Consider the following 19717-nt stretch of genomic DNA (forward strand, 5'->3'; position numbering starts at 1 on the left):
CTGACAGGAATAACAGAAAGCCATGTACATACTTCATGCATGTTTCATGGGGCTCTGAATAAGGGGGATGAAACCGGCTGGAAACAGAGCATCTTCAGGATGTCTTTCTTTATAACTGATTAATTAAGAGTCAAATTACGACTGATTGTGATTTTCCAGATTTTCAGAAATCACACCTAAAAATGATAATTAAAAATACTGAAAACAAACTGAAATCAAACATTGTAAAATCCAAAATATGTCTGAGATCCTTTTAGATTGTTAAAAAATCATCATGTTGTATTATTAATATGTACTTTCAGCTGTCACAGCTGAACCATATTATATAATATGCCTGTTTACTGTAGAGTTACTATGTCATTGAGTCTCATGTGTTTCATTTCACAGCATGCAGTACCACAACAAACATGCAGCTGCACTTTGATGTCCAAGAGAAACTATTTCAGAGGAAAATAAAATATGCACGCATCAAGCTTAATCCTGAACTTCCTGTTGTCAGAAAGCTGCCGAGGGTGATGCTGTGATAAATTCTAACACGTAGCATCTTCATCCCCTTCTTCAGTGCAAATGGGTCGCAAATAACACTTCCCCCTGGCAGATTTTATTTCCTGCACGCCAGAGCCCTCTGAACAGAGAACTGGGTTAGAATCTGCCAGCATGCTGCTTCAAACGTTCAGGCAAATTGCAGAGAGACAGCAGCTGTGAATTTCTTAAATGCATTATGTTAAAAAGCGTCAGGATGCACCAGATTTCCAAAAAAAATCAGCTACCAACAACAATAATATTACAAAAAAAATGTCCTCTGTGCTGTGTCCTCTCTGCACAACTTCAGCAGGAGTCAGCAACATGTCAGACTGCATCTCGACCTTAGAAAGTGAGGGGCCGAGGCATGACAGCGTGGACATTTTTGTTTTGCTGTTGAGGTCGGTGTTGTCAGGTGGCTGTGGCTGGCAGTCACTTCAAGTTGGTCCACATGTGCTGCTGCGATAATCATCCACTTCCGTCCTCTCCTGGGAAAAATATGGCACTTAGAAGCAGCCGACAGACTAGGAGGCAATTTCTCTTAAAGAGTTTGCCGTCGCTACTTCCACTCTATTTCTGTTTCCCGCAGATTTCATCTTACTTTACTTGACTTGACTTTTCCATACGAGCAGATATAGTGCAATTTCATTTGATCTCTGAGAGGTTATAAGGTTAGAGATTGCATACATACGACCCAGATTTCATATGTTTCAGATGTGTCGTGCAAAAATAGACCTTTTAGTGGTTTCTTTCAAATTGCCCTCAGTGTTTTTTCTTTTTATCCATGGGTGGAACAATTGTGAGGCTCCATTATACAGAAAACATATGCAGGATGTCTTGACAAAATGCACAGATGTCACGCAGCACTTAAATGCATCTCCATCAAAAATACAGCTACATAACTGCTGTATGTAAGTGGTCTTTTCATGGGACGGTCTCTCAGTTCATTATGCCCTAAATGAGAAAAAAGGAAAGCTTTCTGTAGAAGGAGCATATTATCTTTAGATCAATATAATACATGTGTGTTTAGGCTTTTTCAACCTCACATATACAGTAGCACCTGAAGAGTAGAGAGGAAGACAGAGAGGAGGGAAATAACATATAGCAAATGGCCACATGTTGGATTCAAACCCTGGGCCGCTACAGCGAGGGCTCAGCTTGTTGACTTTGGGCGCACACTCAACCTCCTGGGCTACTTTGCCCCATGTACATGAGTGTTTAGTAGCCAACATTAAAAGGAAGCAAGCGCCGACATGTGAGTGATTATTTCTGGAAAAATCTGAGCAAACTCTCAAAGTCATGGGGTACATTGTAACTTTTCTACCACCAACTGTTTCGATGATTTTGGTGAAACTCACCTCAGCTCAGTTTGATCTACAGAGTGATGGACAGTAAAGCAAACTGCTGCAAACTATAGCTACTGTTGGCTCAGTTTATTGGCCTGTGAGCTCAGAGCACTGGGGGAGTGTTAGTGTTTGGACTGCAGGTGTGTTGGGCCACTGAGAAAGAAGAAGAGGAGGTTTTCAGGGTCGAGGCGAGGGCGAAAGCTGACAGAGAGCAGAGCTGGTGTTGTGCCGGAGCTGGAGTTGGACAAGCGGGCAATGTAACCGGGCCTATCAACTTCTATGGACATAATGACAGAGGAAAAAATACCAAGGAGGATGTTGACGGAAGATGCTCTAAATTTTGATCATAAGTAATATAATGATAAAAAATACATGTGTGCAACTGTTGAGTGGTATCAGACTCTGAAACTTGGGTCGCTAGATTGCAAAAATACCATTTTCCATTGCTTTAAGCAAGCCTCTGTGTGACTCAAGTGTTAAAAATACGGCTGCATCTGGTATTTCAATGTCCTCTCATGAAGCAGACTGCTCTCAAGTGTGAGTAGAGAAGCTGCAGAAGTGTTTGTCAGGTAGCTGTCAAGTAGCACAAAGCAATTTTGATGTCAAGGATCAGCGGGAATGGGAGCTTCAGTCATATTATTGTTCCTAACCTTTTTCACCTGATGCTGAAAAGAAGCTCACAAAAAAAAAAATTAACAGACGATTTCAGGGCAAAATTTTGTGTTGTTGCCACATCCAAACATGTCAACCAACAGCTCTGTTTGGCTGCTCACTCACTGTATTATCAGTGAAGTGATCATTTCTTTGTGTATTAGAACACATTTTCTCCTCTTGAGCTATTTTAAGGTGCCATATGTTCTCTCATGGTGATTCTGTCTCTTGTGACACCAGCCTCAGTTTCCTCCTGAGTTAATCTCTTGTGCCAAATCTGCTCCAAACTGTCCACGTCATCACAAAACTACAAAACTGTTTTGGTGCAGTGCTTTTAAAAGAAAGAGAAAAATGGTGATTTGATCGGTTGTCACTAATAACTAATGTTCACGACATATTCCTCCAATTACTACACCACTTCCTGCTGCGCTACAACTGTGCCCGAGCTGTCTGGTACAACATAATGAACCATAAACATAAATCAAGCCAAGTTTATTTATGAAGCCAGAAAGCACATGTTGTTCAGGCACGGGGTTTTGTAATCTGTACAGTTAGACCCTTAACACAGAGGGAAAAGACAATGTTGATCAAATTTAACACATGTTGCACGGCTTTTCATCAGCACGCCGTGCTTTATTCATCAAATTCAGGTAAAAGTTGTATGACGTGTTTTAATTCTCATGCATGTGCTCTGAACATTTATACTGGTTCAAACCTCATTTGCAAGAAACCTAGTGACTTAAAATTCAGCCTCAGAGCAGAGGCTTGCTTAACAGTAGGTTATATAGGAGTCTAAATGCTATTATTGAATAATAATTTAAGTTTATGTGAAAAAAGCTTGTTGTTAATTATGATAAAAAAGAGGTTATTTACATTATTTACAGGTGAACAGTTCATATTAATAAGTTAGTACTTAATTCACTTCACTTAAAAATGGATGTTGTTAGGTTTAAAAATCGCTCATGTAATCCTTAAAAATGGATGTTGTTAGGTTTAAAAATCGCTCATGTAATCTTTGTGTGTGGTTGATGTCAGTTCAGTTTTTTGACCTCTCTCTCTTTTTGCTTTCTTTGCTCTTTACTTTACCTTTAGACTCCGCATTTTTGCTGTCTTTGGCTTTTTTATTTTCATAATGCTGGACTATTGTATTTTGCCTTATTTCTCAGAGTAAACAATGAAAAGAAACAAAGGAATCATGTGGAGTTTTTTCTTGTCGTTCAAGTGGATAACGAGGGAGGAGAGCGTCAGGCTCATGGCTTCACTGATTAGGAACCGGTTATATGTGTTTGGATAAGGAAACAGATAAAAATATAGATATGTCTGACAAGTTTGCTCCTGTTATCAGTGGGAGGCTACTGCTTACCCGGATCCCAAAGATACATAGCACAGAAACAGACAAACAGGGAGCAGAGTGGGAATGACAGAGACAGCATTCAGCTGATTACAAGTCAGTGCAGCATCAAAATGATTTAAAAATCTGTTATTTTGTGGTAGAAAAGTCTCAAAATGTTGCTTTAATAACCACAGTTAAGGGAACTGTATCAGAAATGTCATGATACATCATGATTAGAATTTTTCAACTAAAAGGTAATCCTGTACCACTGGACTATATAATGAATATACAATCAAGAAGCACAAAGTAAAGACATAAGTCTTTTCCAACAGACTCTCTGAAACTACAGAAGGATTGTACTGAACCTGAAAGCAGAACAGTGAGCAGCCTCTTCACTGTGAAAGATGTTGGATTTCTGTGTTGTGTTGGAACAGTAACAGATTACACCTACACTCCATTATGATTAAAAACAGGCATAATTTGTCAGCTCAGTTCTGTATAAACGTTAACATTTCCTATCACTGCAGGAACGCCTGCAGAGCGCTGACTGATATTTTCAAACTGACATTCAGTCAGGCCTTCACCGAAGGTCGGGAATGAGGCGCATTTTTTAAAAGGGTAAATTATCAGGTTTTTACGTAATGCATACAGTCTCTGTCACGTCATCTGACATATCAAAGACTCATTCCAACCTTGTTGATTCAGTATTTCTCACAAAGCGTGGCTAACCCTGCTTCACTGGTTGCTATGCCAACTCTTGTGGTAACCAGGGAGCTGGTGGGTGATGTTTTTGGTTTGGGAGAAGCTTTTCTACACTGTACACATAGCTCTTAAAAAGCAATAAAACCCCTGAGGCTGTTCTTTACTCGGACTGTTGGTATTTTCATGCATATCTGTTGCATCATATTTCATCATCATTTGGCCCCCGGCTACTGTAAAGAATGCCTCCTACTACATTATGCATACACAGTCTAACGTTATGATTCTTTCATTTGTTATGACTCCTTATTATGACCTTAACTAACCCTTCTTTCTGGGAACCTATATTTTATCTCGTACAATTTTAAGTGTTCAAAAGTTTACTTACATGTAAAATTCGCCACGTTTTATCCGCTCCAGTGATACTGAGACTGGAATATATTATATAATATTAACCGAGAGCTGTAAAATCTGTCCTTCTGGCCCTGTGCTGCCCTTTGACACGTACAATAATGCAGTCAGTGTCAAAGCATAAGCACCAGCTTGGAGCTGTATAATAATAACAACAATAATAATAATAATAAGTAAGCAAGGTAATGTACTATAGCTATGTCAAACTGCAGAAATCAATTTGCTTGGCAACATTGTGTCACTGTGATTAGGCTAGGTTTGTTTGTTGTTGTTAGTGGGCGTGCTTGCCAGCATATCGTGCAATGCATTGTGGTACATGTAGGCGCAGCCGGCATGCGGACAGGAGAACTCTGCTTTCTCGATCAATATAGTGACATACACTGAGGAATTTACTGCTTCCATATTTACCATTAACACTGACTAAATAAAACGTAACAAACAAAAAGTAAAAAAGAAAATATTAGCATCAGGATGTACTGAATGCCTTGATGTGCTTCAGTCTATTTTATTTTGTGTTTTTAGATTTTAGATAACGAGGAGACAGAGAGGAAATGTTGGAGAGAGACAGATGTGACATCCAGCAAAGGTTCCTGCCCAGAATTAACCCGGCGCTGATTATGTGGCATGTTCTGTAACCATTCAGCTACCAAGATGCTCCAGTATTATTTATATTTGATCTAAATCTGCAAAGTAACTAAAGGTATCAAATGACTGTAGTGGAGATAAAGTTCCAGTTTAACAGTCTGTGTTAGTGTTTACTAAAATAAGTGTTTATCTCACCGGCTGCAGGTTCTTTGGAGGGAAACAGCTTGTTGTCCAAAGTCATGCTGATGTCACAGAAGACCTCCTCCTCGTCTCGGTCAGCATCCAACTGAAAGGAGAGAAACACAAGCTTTGATACTCTGCTTATTCATTCACACCTTTACTTAAGGCTCATCAGAATTGACGAATATGTGTTCAAAAGTCATGACCTGAACATCACAAACACGACAGACTGTGTCAGGCCACCGTGACATCCAGAATGAGATTCATTATAAGACAAACATAAGAAATGAGTTCTGATGCTGGGAGCCACACACTTTGTATTCAATGCACATGGGACGCTTTAATAACACTGGATTAATTAGCCTCCCTTCTGTGTCAATTGCTCTCTTTCACATTATTCAGACAGCGGTTGGTTTCCTTTGCACGTACAGTACTTGCAAATTGACCATGAAGAATCTGCTTTGGGAGCGAACTGGAAGCTGATTGAAGCAGACATCTCCTCCTGCCTAATCTGCTCTTTGGCCGTCCCTCTGCTCTTATCACGACCAATGACAAACAGCGGAAAGGCGTCCTTGTGAGTCCGAGAACGGATAAAAACAAACAGACTGGACATAATACGCCTTCAGGTGCAGGATTCTCAGCAGAGCTGACTTACTCAACATGTAAACTAGATGAAGAAAAAAATGATTGTCAGACGAAATGTAAAATGAGGAGACAGAACCAACAATTGGCTTCCTCTTGGGGTTTCCATGGTAACAACCTAAAAAAAAAGAGAGAGACTGTTGTCTGGTATCTACTGCGTGGGAGAGTCCCCCGCCCCAAGCCCCCGAGGGCCCTGCTAGTCCACCTGCAGAGGAGGAGCAGAAGGGATCAAACTGAGGATTCCCCGGAGAACGTGGCATTAGAAAAGCCATCAGAGGCACTCAGACCTCTCGGTGTCTGCTGTTATGAGCAGAAAAAGTACCTGCTGTCACACTGCAGTGCCTCTATAACCAAAATGTACTCCAACTTCACCAGAGAGGCTCTGTATAATCTTTTTCTACGTTACAAGAAGCTGCATGAGACTCTTCAGTGAAAAGTGTCATTTTCAAGTACAGATTAACTTTTTGGAGAAAAGCTCGAGTGTCGTCTGAATGATTCAGAGCCATGACGGAGACTCTTCAGACTGAGGACAAGGACCTTGACAAATTAACACTGTGCAGAAACCCAATATGATCAATGAGTTCAAGCTGTGCAAAATTTGAACTCATTGATGATGTTAAACATCCTTGCAGGATAGCAGAACAGAGTTTATATTAGAGCAGAAAGGGCACCTGTGTCCCCTGATTAGAATAGTAATACAAACTAATGCTGCATTCACAGTAAAACAGCTAAATCTGAAAATGCATGGAGAGCCAAACTGGAGAAAGTGTCCATTGTTTAATGTGTTTTTCAGCCTGGATTGTCCTCAAAATGTGTCTTTATAGTCAGTGGGTCCAAAGGTCTGAAACCACTAGTGAAGATAGTTATAGTTTGCAGTTGTTTTGAATGTAATACCCTTTTGTTCAGTCAAAAATGTAATTTTTTTTCATTAAAATTTCATGGATTGAAGAATATGTTCCCCTTTTCTGCACTCGAGCTGGCATCTACAAGTAAAACCTGATGATCCATGTTATCTCAGCATGATTTGACAACCATGTAACAGAGTATTTGTCTTTCTCTGTCTCCATTTTCAACCCTATAAATGTTCCAAGAGGTTGAGTTGACTGTCGAGAGACAGTTATTGCAAAGCTTTGAGCTGTGTCTGGTGTCGTAATCTTGCTGCAGTATGAATCCTTCTCCACAAAGATGTAAACCAAACCAGAGGGGGGTAGGACGTCTGAAGATTAGTGCTACTTCTCCTTGTTCAGGGTGAAGTCAGCTCAGTGTCGACTTTATTATCAATGCTGCCATATGTACAGGACATACAGAGAATTGAAATTGCGTCTTTCCCAGTGCAAACAGCAATAAACATGAAATATAAAATATAAGTAAAAGATGTAAAAATATATAAATATAAAAATATATACAAGCCAAAAGACATCCGAGAATAGAAAAGACAGTGGCAAGTCTGTAAGATATAAATAGTATAAATATGGTGGTATGAACAGAAAACGGACCAGTCTATACAGTATCAGTATGGCAATATGGCACAGTAAACACAGAATTATCAGTATAAATATAAATATGGCAATATGGCAGTATAGACAGAATTTACAGTATAAACAGTGAGGTCTATCAAAAATGAAGGAGGGTCAGCAGTGTCCAGAGTTTGTGGAGGCAGCAGGCAGAGAAGGAAGAGGGGGCAATGCTGGGAGGGAGTTCAGCATCCTGATGGCCTGGTGGATGAAGTGTTGGCAAAACTCAAGACAGACTTGACTATTCCCCCCACCATGTTGTATCTCTCCCATTTATCTTCTTACATACACCCTTCTGTTACTGCCAGAAAACTTCATTCATCAGTAAAAATAACTTTTTTTTAGTCCTTCACTGTGAAAATCTGGTATTTCTTGGTCCACCTTAAGTGTCTGGCCTTGTTTCCCCTCCTGAAAAGTGTTTTAGAAGCTGCTACTTATCCCCTGAGACCTCTTCTTGAGATGTTTTCCTTTGACAACATGTTTTCTGACTGTAGTCTCGAGATCTTTATTTAGAAATTTCTCCATCTGTGATGCCTTTCTATCTCTCAGGGAACTAAGTTTTATTTTATTGATCTTCTGATGGTGCGGACACTTTTGGTCTTCCTGCTCAGGCTTTGGATCCAGTTTCAGCAAAGCGTTTTAGAGTTCCATGCACTGCCCCATTAGAGATCAGTCATGAAAGAAAGCCCCTCTTTGTTAAGAATAACGCTTTGATTTATTTCTGAAGCCTTTGCCTTATGCCCAGTGCCAGGAGGGATCAGCCAGCCCACGCCAACCCTGATAAGGATAAGCAGTGATGGAAGATGGATGGATTTGAGGATCACCACAGCTGAGTGATTTTGTTCACAGATACATTTACCCCCTCCCTAAGAAAAATCATCTTAAAAGTGACAGAGGGGAACAGGAATTGGCAATCATGTCCTCAACATTATAATCAATGGGTGTGACACTGCAGCAGTGTCACACCCATTGATTATAATGTTGTGCATATTTTTGACAAAAAATGTCTCATCCAAAGAAGTGTTTTACCTTCATGGTCTGAACATTTATAAAGCGAGGCAAAAGCCCTCATCCATTACCTCGAAGATCTCAAAGAAGGGGGCGTAGATTAAAGGAAGCATGAATCAGAGAAGCTTTGAGACAGCTTCAAGCTGCGGAAGTGCTTTAATAAAAAAAAACTTCTTCTTATAGCTGCAGTACATCACAACAATGTAGTCAAGTGTTGTTATGTAAAGCTCAATGCTGTCACTCTTCAAAAGACATATAAATATAGTAGATATATAAATAGACTTAAGACCAAATATTAGTTTTAGATTATTCAGCCTTATTTTCAAAGCGAGACATATCCTGAGATCCAGACCACTGTTGTTCACACTTTTATTGTTTAGTCACAAAGCCTGTGTCTCATTTATATTTCAGGAATAAAGAACGAATCCCTTGTAACCATCCCTGGAGAGACGAGACACCCAGAAAGACAAACAAGGTGTCTTTGTGCTTGTTTATATATTTGTGGCATCTAGCAGCGTGATGGAAGGAAGCTGCAGATGAACTCATTCAGGGAATATTTAATAAGATTGGTCTGTTTTTTCCTACGTTATGGCCACAACAAACTTTTATCTCTCCCCGCAGTAATTTCCAGTTTGTCTTCATGGTGGAGGTGTGTGTGTGTGTGTGTGTGTGTGTGTCTGTTTGACAGCGGAGACATGTTACATAAAGAAAACACACCTTCCTCCATACATCACCGTCACTTTTGACAGATGGAGATCCCAAATCCCAAACTGTCTGCAGAACATTAAGAAACACTGTAACTGTTCATCAGAGGTGCCAAAACTGTCTATTAATGATAGAAGTAGGATTACTTGATTCATTTAAATAAAGAGAATTAATAGACTCATAGACATGTGTAATGACAATTAAGTCTTTCCAATTTTGCGTCGACCGTGTGGAGGAATTAGTCATTGTGCTTGAGTTCTGCCTTCCTATATTGGACCTGACATTTGAAATGAAAGGATTACTTTCTCACAAAAGCCTTTTGCTGAGCGAAAAGCAATTAAGCCTCAGGTTATTGCATTCATTAGTCAAGAAACTATCGAGTCCTTCTCCTGGGATAATTACTGAAGAGCAGGAGGAACTTATCCAATCACAACTTAATCTTTAAAATCTGCTTTTGTGCTCAGAAAGGACAGAAACGAGACAGGTGCCGGTGTGACACACATGTTTTTTGAGCTGAAAATGTGATGTGCAGCACTGCCACTGTTCATTCTGACACCTCAGTGTAAACACCTCAGACAAAGAGCTTCTGTATAGTTGCAGTTTCCCTCATGACGCTGCTATATGTCCATTTGTCAATGCTTTTCTCTCTTTAATTTACTCTCGCTGTCTATCAGTGCAATTACAAGGTGAGCTGAAACGTTTAGTCCATTAGTTGATTAGTCAGGAAATAATCTGCAACCATTATTGCAACCAGATTTATTCATTTAACAATAAATAAATCTGCATGTTTCAAGAAAAGTGCTAAAATAATTGTCAAACATTCTACACATTTGCTCATTTTCTTTGTTTTGATCACTGTAAATTGAATCTGTTTGGGTTTTGGTCAAACAAACAAGACATCTTAATACATCACCTTAGGCTACAAAGTTTTCACTAAACAATTATCCATCTATTTTCCATATCAGTTTGCGTGGGCTGGAGCCTATCCCAGCTGGCTTTTGACAATGGGATACACCCTAGACCAGTTCATCGCATAAGCTGACACAGAGACAAACAACCATTCATGCTCATGTTCACACCTACAGGCAATTACATTCACCTGTTATCATAATCCTGCATATATTTGGACTGGTGGAGCCAGAGCACCCAGAGAAAACCCATGAAGAGAACATGCAAACTCCACACAGAGAGAACCCAGCCCACAAATAACAAGCTATGTCAAGCTGAGGAAGCTGCAGATTCAGGTGATAATTCTCTGTAGGTTCAAAGGTGTGAGATTATAATCACTTCATTGACCCACACAAAACGGCCTACAGCAAATGCTACCAGTTACTGTATTTCCCTGCTAAAGCCAGAGTAAGACATCTTGTGTTACAATGACTTAGCACTGATAAACACACATAAACACAAGCAAGCAAACAAACCACAAACAAGTTCTGTGGAATTAAATGTGACATGAAGTTCAACATCGAGTCGAAGGTGTGAAAAGACACTCTTCTCCCAAGAGTGTCCCTCTCGACATTCAATCAACTCTAAATATAAAGTATAGATATTTTTCTCTGCCTAGCTATTATTTTATTTCTAAAGAACAGCTGCTCAGCATGGGCATAATATGTCATGAAGCAGTTTTTTAAAGAGCACTTCAGGCCTTTTGTTTTCTGAGGCGCCAAGTCTGTGATTGCAGGGAATTGACAAGCAAGAGAACAGCGGTAGCGACACAAAGGAAGTTGCGACAGCAATTCACAGGCGGGATCCACCGATAAGCTCTCAAAATGTTCAAATCACTCGAGCGAGGACTGCAGGCTTTCATTTGCAGGTATGGAAGGAGAGGAAATTGGTCTTCGTGAAGGTGTTTTTGTAAAAACATGTCTTGGTTGGTTGGAAGTATAAAGCCAACTGATATACAGGACTGTGTTGATCATTTGTGATATCTGAATATGTCAGTTGACCAATTACATCTGCTGTTAAAATGATTGAGAATAATTTGGCACATCACTGGGAATTAACTACATGTATCATTCCGCTCCACAAATTCGTTTTTTACAAATAACATTTGATTTGAGCGATGAATGGTTGGCAAAACCAGCATGCGACTGAAAATTTTGATGTGTTGCTTGGCAGCAGCGCAGTCCCAGTCAAGCTGTAGAACTATTTGTGTTTGTGGAGCCAATTAAATGATAAAATAAACAAACTAATTATAGCTGTCACTACTGTTGAGTAATAAATGCTCGAAGAACTGTTGTATAAAAACAATATCACACTCGAAGTGATATTTCTTAATTCTCAACCTGCCCAACTTCATTATTCCTAAATCACTCTCTCTAAAGGTTATGATTTAACCCCCCTGAAGTATTTCCCCTTAACCCTAACCCTAACTCCCTAATAGTATAATTGTACACAACTAAATAAGCAACAATTTTTGAAAAATGTACTAATCTTCTTAATCGGGACTGTGTTGGGGTGGTTTGATCAGATTTGATTGATAGTTAATTAATAGCAACCCAACAACTGTCATCAAATTTTGATTCAAATGTTGCTAAACTGTAATTCCTGATGGCCAACAAACCAGTGAGCAGGGGACATTGAGACAGCGTGGCTAAGCCAAAATTAGGTCTGGAAGATCCAGCCCTACCACATCTGTTGGAAGTTGCAAAGTTGCCATCTTTATGAGACGTCCTATTTGATTAGATCAAAGTGAAATGGACTTTGAACATCTTGTGGAACTCAGGTGCAATGATGGTCTTGTGGGGGATCATCTAACACAGACAGAGAACAGGCACCTGAAGCCAATTACCTGGAGGCAAAGCTTCAGCTTTGACAAAATTGATTTTAAATCTAGAAGCAGCATTTAATTGAGTGTTATTTTGTATTAAGCACCGACAGATACAGCAGGGGTTAGACATGCATAATAAAACATCATCAGCATATGAAGTAATTTTATGAGACTTCTGGCCAAGTCCAGATATTTCACGATCACACTAATGTGCCTCAGTTAATGGCTCAATCACCAACGCAAATTGCAGTGCGGACAGCTGGCACCCCCATCTGCTCCCTATCTAAACCTCAAAGATTGCAGATCCAACCCCGTTAGTTATGACTGCTGCGATTGGACAATTACAAATGACCTTCGCCCATTTAATAAAATTACTGGCTGAACCCAATTGCTCCAGGGTAAGGAACATCTAAAGAGACCACAAGACCATGTACTGCTCGCTGTTGATGTTATGACATGAGTTATGGTCTTTAATAAAGCCTGTTTGGTCTTTAATTATACGAGGCAGAGATTTACAGAATGAATTGCAGTCTACATTAAACAGTCTGATGGGTTTACTGATGGGAGGATGATATGCAATTTTCTGAGCACCCTTTTTTAAATTAAAGAAACGTTGACCTCGTAATGATAAATGATTGATTTAGCATGTCTACAAAGGATGTTGTTCACAAGTCTCTGAATTCTTTATAGACTCTGCTAATGAGCTCGTAGTTTTTTTGTTACAGATGTAGCAACTTAAAAGTTCCCGTGTTTCCGTGACGGAACCGTGACGGGACCGTGGCTGGTCCGTCACAGGTCCGTCACAGGTCCTTGGCTGGTGCGTGACCGAAATGTAATCCCCCGCGATGACGTAGTCAGTGAGGCCCCGACTGGAAACGCCCCTAAGCAGTCTGTTTGAAAACCAGCTGCAATGCCTCATTTGTCCACGGGGAGGAGCAGTGATGTTCCGCTCTCACCGTCGACTGTCTAAAGACACATCTGAACAGATACGCCGGGGTGAGCTGATCAGCTGATCAGCGGATCAGTTGATGGAAAAAAAAAAAGTTGTGATAAGATAACACTGAGGCAGCAACAAGAACATGCCAACATAAACGCGTTATTAAAGAAAACTCCGCTCGTAACGTCCGTAACATAGCCTAGATGTTGTTGATTTAAACAGTGACCATAGGCTAAATGGTATAAAGCGCAAATCGAAAGAATTACGGGTGAATCAAGTATGAAATAAGTCAAGTATTTTTGGTTTTAATAAAGTTTGCAGTATAAGCTTATGAAACCATCAAACATATATTTAGGCATTCCATGAAACACTTTATTCGCAAGGAGGCTAAGCCAGGCACAAAACAGGAGCTCGTCGAGGACATACAGACGTTTTGGCAAAGGAGAGTCACCGTGGACTTTTGCAACAGACTTCTCTCTGGACTTTAAAAAGCTGTGCCGTGTATTATTATAATGGAGGGAGGCATAGTGGAAAATAAACAGTGGTGTCCATGTAGAATAAAAACATAACATATATACTGCAAACTTTATTAAGACCAAACATACTTCACTTATTTCATACATATTGTAACGGGCTGTGTATACACTGTGGCTGTTGAGTTGTGTTCAGTAAGTTAGGCTGCAGTGTATGGGGTGACGCCTGGGGGGGTGGCGTTGTTAGAGGCTGTGAAGCCTGTCAGTCATGGCAGTTGCCATGGCGATGAGGGGCACGAAGTAGCTAATGTGTTAATGTTATATGCTGCTGTGCTTGCCTGGTTTTATTGTTTTTTTGCCGTTGGCTACGGCCACAGGAGCCTGTGTTCCAGATTAGGAATAAAGTCCAGCAAAACCAGTTGCTTCGTAGTTTCATTGTTCCGGGTCACTACAATATTCTTTCCATTTACGCCATTTAGCCTATGGAATGGACGAAAATGAAAAGGAGTCATTCATGTTCATGAACACACTCAAAGGCTACTGTATAGTATGCAGTACTCAAACCAGCTGCATTCTCCGCGCTGTGATCTGTGACACTGGGAGACCAAAAAGCCCATCAAGTGCAAACAATGAGATGCTAATGAGGTTTGTATGGTTTACCTGGCCTAAAGCGTGCACTACAGTAAATACCTGCATAACAAAGGGCTTCCTGCAGCTCTATGTGCGCACAACAACAACGAGCCCTCCCCTCCAAATAAACTGTTAATTAAAAATAAACCATCGCTTGTATCTGCAGGTCTGACACACAGGCCTGGCAGCCCTGAGACGTCCGAACCGTTTTTTGTAACTTTTTTAAGGGTTAGTTTGTTGTTTACATGCAGATAAGCGCGAGAGAGGCGCGAACACAAGAGAAGAGACGCTCCTGTAATTATGCAAAGACTAGTGGTGGCCATAGATTAATGCGCCAATCGAACAGCTGATTGCGCCAATGCCGGCCGGCATTAGCGCGATCAGCTGTTTCTCTGAGTAAACAAAGGCAGCTGTCCAGGTGGAAGCGGCATTTAAAAAACATCACCAAGAAAAACCATGAGAAAAACACGACAAAAGCACAAAACTCTCTAAACTGCTATAGAGATCAGGACTCCACGGAGTTACAGTGAAGAAAACAAAAACGAACAAAAGAGAAAAAAGTCAAAAAGTAAAAAAGCGACCTGAGAGGCTGGAACAGCTTTGCGAATAGATTAATGGTGATATTTTTTTATCGCCTGATAAGAGTCTCACGTTAACGCAGCACGTTAACGCCGATAACAGCCCACCACTAGTAAAGACAGAACAGCCTAGATGTTGTTGATTTGGTGAATGCTGACATGTTAGATATAAACAACTTAAATTTAATTTCAATTCATGTACACGCTCAAATCATACGGCTACTGTACAGTATGCAGTAGTCAAACCAGCTGCATTTTCCGCTCTGTGATCTGTGACACTGGGAGACCAAAAAGCCCATTACTGTAAGCGCAAACAAAAGGTTGAGCAACGAGAATGCTAACGAGGTGTGTAAGCTACGTCATCTCCAGGTAGAACAACTGTAAATAAGTTCTGTGAGAGAAGCGCCATCTCCTGGTCATACCCTGTAATTACATGAGTGGGTGGAGTTACAGTAAAAAAATAGACACGCCCAGGAGAAGGAGGGGGGTCTCTCCGTTCACGGGACTTGGCAGGGAGCCAGCTGGGACTCAGCTGGAAGACGGCTGCCATTCAGCTGGCGTTCAGCTTGAACGGGAACTTTTAAGTTGCTACTACTGTAAATATGCTAAATATTTCCCTGGTTTGTCTCCATTCTCGATTCACAGCTTTTGCTTTGGAAATCTTTATTGATTATCTGTGACAGCTTGTATTAATAGTGAATTTAATGTACATCGAAAGTTTCTAAATGCAGAATAGGTGCGACTTGATGAAGCCTTGGTACAATTGCTCTTGTTTGATTTATTGGTATTTCCTAAAATAACAATTAATCATGAATTTCTTTGTCTTTCTTTGGCACATTTGTCTTTTGGTCCACCTTTTCTTTTCATAGGGGTTTAGCTTCAAGCTGAGGTGAGGTTTTTCATTACTAAAGGCTGACACACATGGTCATTAACCTCTGCTGATTACTGCTCTCCAGACCATGAACGTACTGTAGATGTCAATGGCACCATGATTGTACAACAGTGCAGCTTTTCTGTCAGAGGCTGCGAACTGTGAAAAGGACAAATTTCAGCCCTGATAACTTCATCTCAAGGAAACTAATTATTTTCTGTTGACATCCAAGATTATATACTATATCTGGTATTACAGCTTATCTAACTCTGCCAGTTTATTGTTATCTAACTGGAAAATTCATGGACATCCAGATGTTTTCAAAAGCTACTGCAAAATATGAAATCAACAAAACGCTGAAAGCAGATGGATGAAACATTGGTTCAACAAACATTAATTGACATTTTTGATGATATTTCAAATTTCTTGCTAATACCAAAATTATATATTAAACACTTAACAAAAGAGCTGAAACTATTAGTTGGTTAATCCATTCACAAACGATTAATCTGCAACAATCTTGATAAGGGATACAATTATTTATCAATTGTCATTGATAAATGTCAATTGTCAAGTAAAAATAATATTAATTCACTGATTTCACTGGCTTTCTGTCATAGTAAACTGATTTTTTTTTTTCTGGACTGTTGCTTGTTGACTTTGGATGTTGGGACATTTTTATATATTATATTTTACAATATTCTGACATTTTGTGAATCAAACAATAAAGTGATTAATCAAGAATATACTAGTTATAAGAAACAATAATAAAAATAATTATTAGTTGCAGCCCTAATTTGGTCTGAACATACACAAACTGCACAAAATTAAATCAGACACTGTCTAATTAAAAATATCAAGAAGAAAGCTCAGTGCATGCTGTTAAAGCCTCTTGGAAACCTTAACAAGCTTGCACAGAAAAAAATATGGATGAAAGAATGAATGTACAACAGAAAAACACTCAAATCTAAAGTGTATACAGAAGTGAGATTCATGAACTGTGAAATATGAAGAAATTAGACTGCAGGGGAAAGAAGGAGCCGGACCAGAATGCAATAAGCCAAGTATGAAAAGACAATATTCCAAAGGAAATTGGAAGAGATATCACACAAGAGAAAATATGTTTTTGCAATAAAAATGCAGACACAGACGATGTAATTCCAATGAAGTCTGGAGTCCCAAAGCTGTTAAGCGTTGCTTGCTTCACTGGCATTTTCACTTTTGCTCTTAACATCGACCACAAAAGACATAGAGACATACATGAACTGCAGCCTCTGACTTCTGGAAGGCATCTGATTAGTTTCATCCGCTCTAACGGTAATGTAGTCGTTCTCAAACCTTTTCTGACAACATCCTTCAGAGGCTGACAAACTTCACACCCCCCATCCCAGAACTTCTATCAGTCGTTAACGTTAAAGGAAGAAGCAACAAATAAAAGAGGGAAGTTGAATTTTAGTGAAATAAAAGTCAGTACTGTAGCATCAACAAACCCTGCTTGAACAAATATTAATTTAACTTTTTCCCCCTGGTCATCAACGCCTCCCTGCAGTGGCTCTATGCCTCCGCACTTTGAGAACCACTCGAGAGTATCCTGAGAATCTGATTTTAAGATGCCCCCAGACAACAGTCTTAAAGCAAGCAAACAAAATCCTTTTCCAACACTAATACAGTGGAGTTATTCAGTATTCCCTCTGCTGCGAGGAAGACGCCACTGCTTCAAGACTCAGACAGATCAATAAGACTCCCACTAGAAGCGTGGGTAGCCGCTTCCTGTTGGCTGCAGAAGCCAATAGCTCTATTATCACCTTCCTCGCACATACACAAGTGTAACTCAATGCCCCTCTAACACCAAATGAAGATCCCAGTGGTCTCCAATTAACACTCAGTCCTCTAGTCCAGCAGCAACAGTGTTTCAATCAGATTTGTTGACTTTGTCTGCACACTCCTTCTGCTGTCCTTTGGGTCTATGTCAGGAATGAGACTAGATATTTCAGCTCATCAGATAGACTGTAAATACTGAACTAGATTGAAATCATCGTCATCTATCTTTGAATCAAAACTCAAAACATGATTTATCCAAAGCTATCTTCCTTCTATCTATCCTACATAAATGGTGTAACAAAACTTCTTTTCATTGGTCAGTAAGATGTCACCAAATTCTCCCAAATTCTGTGACATTTCTGTACTTCCTGTATTGGGACTGAAGGTTGCCATATGATTTAAATCATGCACTGCAGAATCATTCAACAGGAAAATAGATATAGGATAATAAGTAATGTTCAAAACATACACACTACTCCACACCCTTACCGTGACAATAAGGCCCCTCTCCTGGAAGTATTTGACCAGAGGAATGGTGTTTTGTTTGAAGTTGGTCAGACGGCGGTCGATGGCCTTGGGATTGTCATCGGGTCGTCCCTGCTGCTCGGCTCGTTTCTGAAGCCTCTCCTTCAAACGGTGGTTAGTGCATGCCAGGAACACCACGAGGTCAGGAGTGCAGATCTACAGGGAGAAAAAGAGACGTGTGAAAGGCAAAGTCTATACCGCTTTGATTAACTTTCATCCGTATGTGATGTGACCCTGAGGAATTGCAAAAACGGGGAACCCTGGGTGTCGGTTAGGTCAGTCGGTAGAGCATCTGCCCCATGTACGAACCTTGCCGCAGCAACCCAGTGTTCGAATCCGACCTGTGGCCCTTTGCTGCGTGTCATTCGCCATTTCTCTCTCTCCCCACATTCCTGTCACTCTTCAACTGTCTATCAAAATAAAGCTTGAAAAGGCTTTAAAAAAGAAAAGGACAAGCGGAGGCTAGGGTCAGTCTATTTTTTAAATTCATCGCACCCAGGTCAAAATGTCAAAACTGCAATTCAGACAAAAATACAGACTTCATTCTCAGTAATGTCTGAAGGGACTGGATGTCTTTACAGCATCCACTTTTCAATTTTGATGTTGATTAACTGAATTTTACTGGATTGAATCAGTACGGTGAAGATTTAAAACTGTAACCATGAAAACAACCTGCGGCTTCCTCACTGATAATAAAAAAAATAATACAGGTGGGATTATCAGACAAACAAAACAATAATATACTTTCCCAACAGGAGATAGAAACATTATCACCTGCCACGCAGATAGATTTTCCTTGTTTTAGCCGACTTACTGTGTGATTGAGGATGATCACAGAGAAGGATTTGAAAGTGAGTTTCTAATTAATGCCATGAGTAACAGCAAATGACATTTTCGGTGCAATCACACATGAGGCCTTTTCCGTAACTGTGACGGCAGTCTTCTATTTAGAGATCAGACGTGAAGAAGACTGAGTTATGAAGCACAATTCGTCAGCTCAAGACGCAGCATTCCCTCATATGATCCGTTTGTGTGGATAACGATGTGATGACTCACTCCTCTTTGTTGCTATGGCTGATGATTTATGTTGCTCTGCTGTACATGTTCAACTAGCCCGTCCTAAAACAATTAAGACTGCAGCTGTTTAAAACTGCAATGTTGTTTTTGCCATTTGGAGCCAGCTCAACAAGCTGTAAACACGACGTAGACCTATTAACTGAAGATCCTAATGGGTCAAACATTTAAGATGGATGTTCTCATTGTCCTGCATTAGCATTAATTTAAAATTGTACTTTGGGTCACCTTTCTCATATTCACTGTCCTCTACCTTTCTCCACCACTTCTCGATGGAAATATCTGTCTCTCTCATCTCTCTTTAGCTTTCTAAATGTTCTGCGATGTTCATCAACTAGTTGCTATTTGTGTCTGCCTGTTGTTTAGTGCTGAGCAGATAGTGTACAGTGAGGTTTTAGAGCAAGCTTTGGAAAGAGAGTGTAGCTGGTGTCGTGCCAAA

General features: G+C 40.1%; 1 protein-coding gene across 1 annotated transcript in view; it reads right to left on the bottom strand.

Annotated features, from left to right (window-relative positions):
• Positions 1–19717, bottom strand: part of ak5 (adenylate kinase 5) — a 70960-nt gene that overhangs the window by 29247 nt on the left and 21996 nt on the right. The window contains exons 6-7 of the mRNA XM_019253599.2: positions 18169–18360; positions 5743–5833 (exon numbers count right to left, since the gene is read on the bottom strand). Coding sequence (XP_019109144.2) covers positions 5743–5833; positions 18169–18360 — 283 coding nt within the window. The remainder of the gene's footprint in view (positions 1–5742; positions 5834–18168; positions 18361–19717) is intronic.

The sequence above is a fragment of the Larimichthys crocea genome, chromosome II, assembly GCF_000972845.2.
Source record: "Larimichthys crocea isolate SSNF chromosome II, L_crocea_2.0, whole genome shotgun sequence".
Classification (NCBI taxonomy): Eukaryota; Metazoa; Chordata; class Actinopteri; family Sciaenidae; genus Larimichthys; species Larimichthys crocea.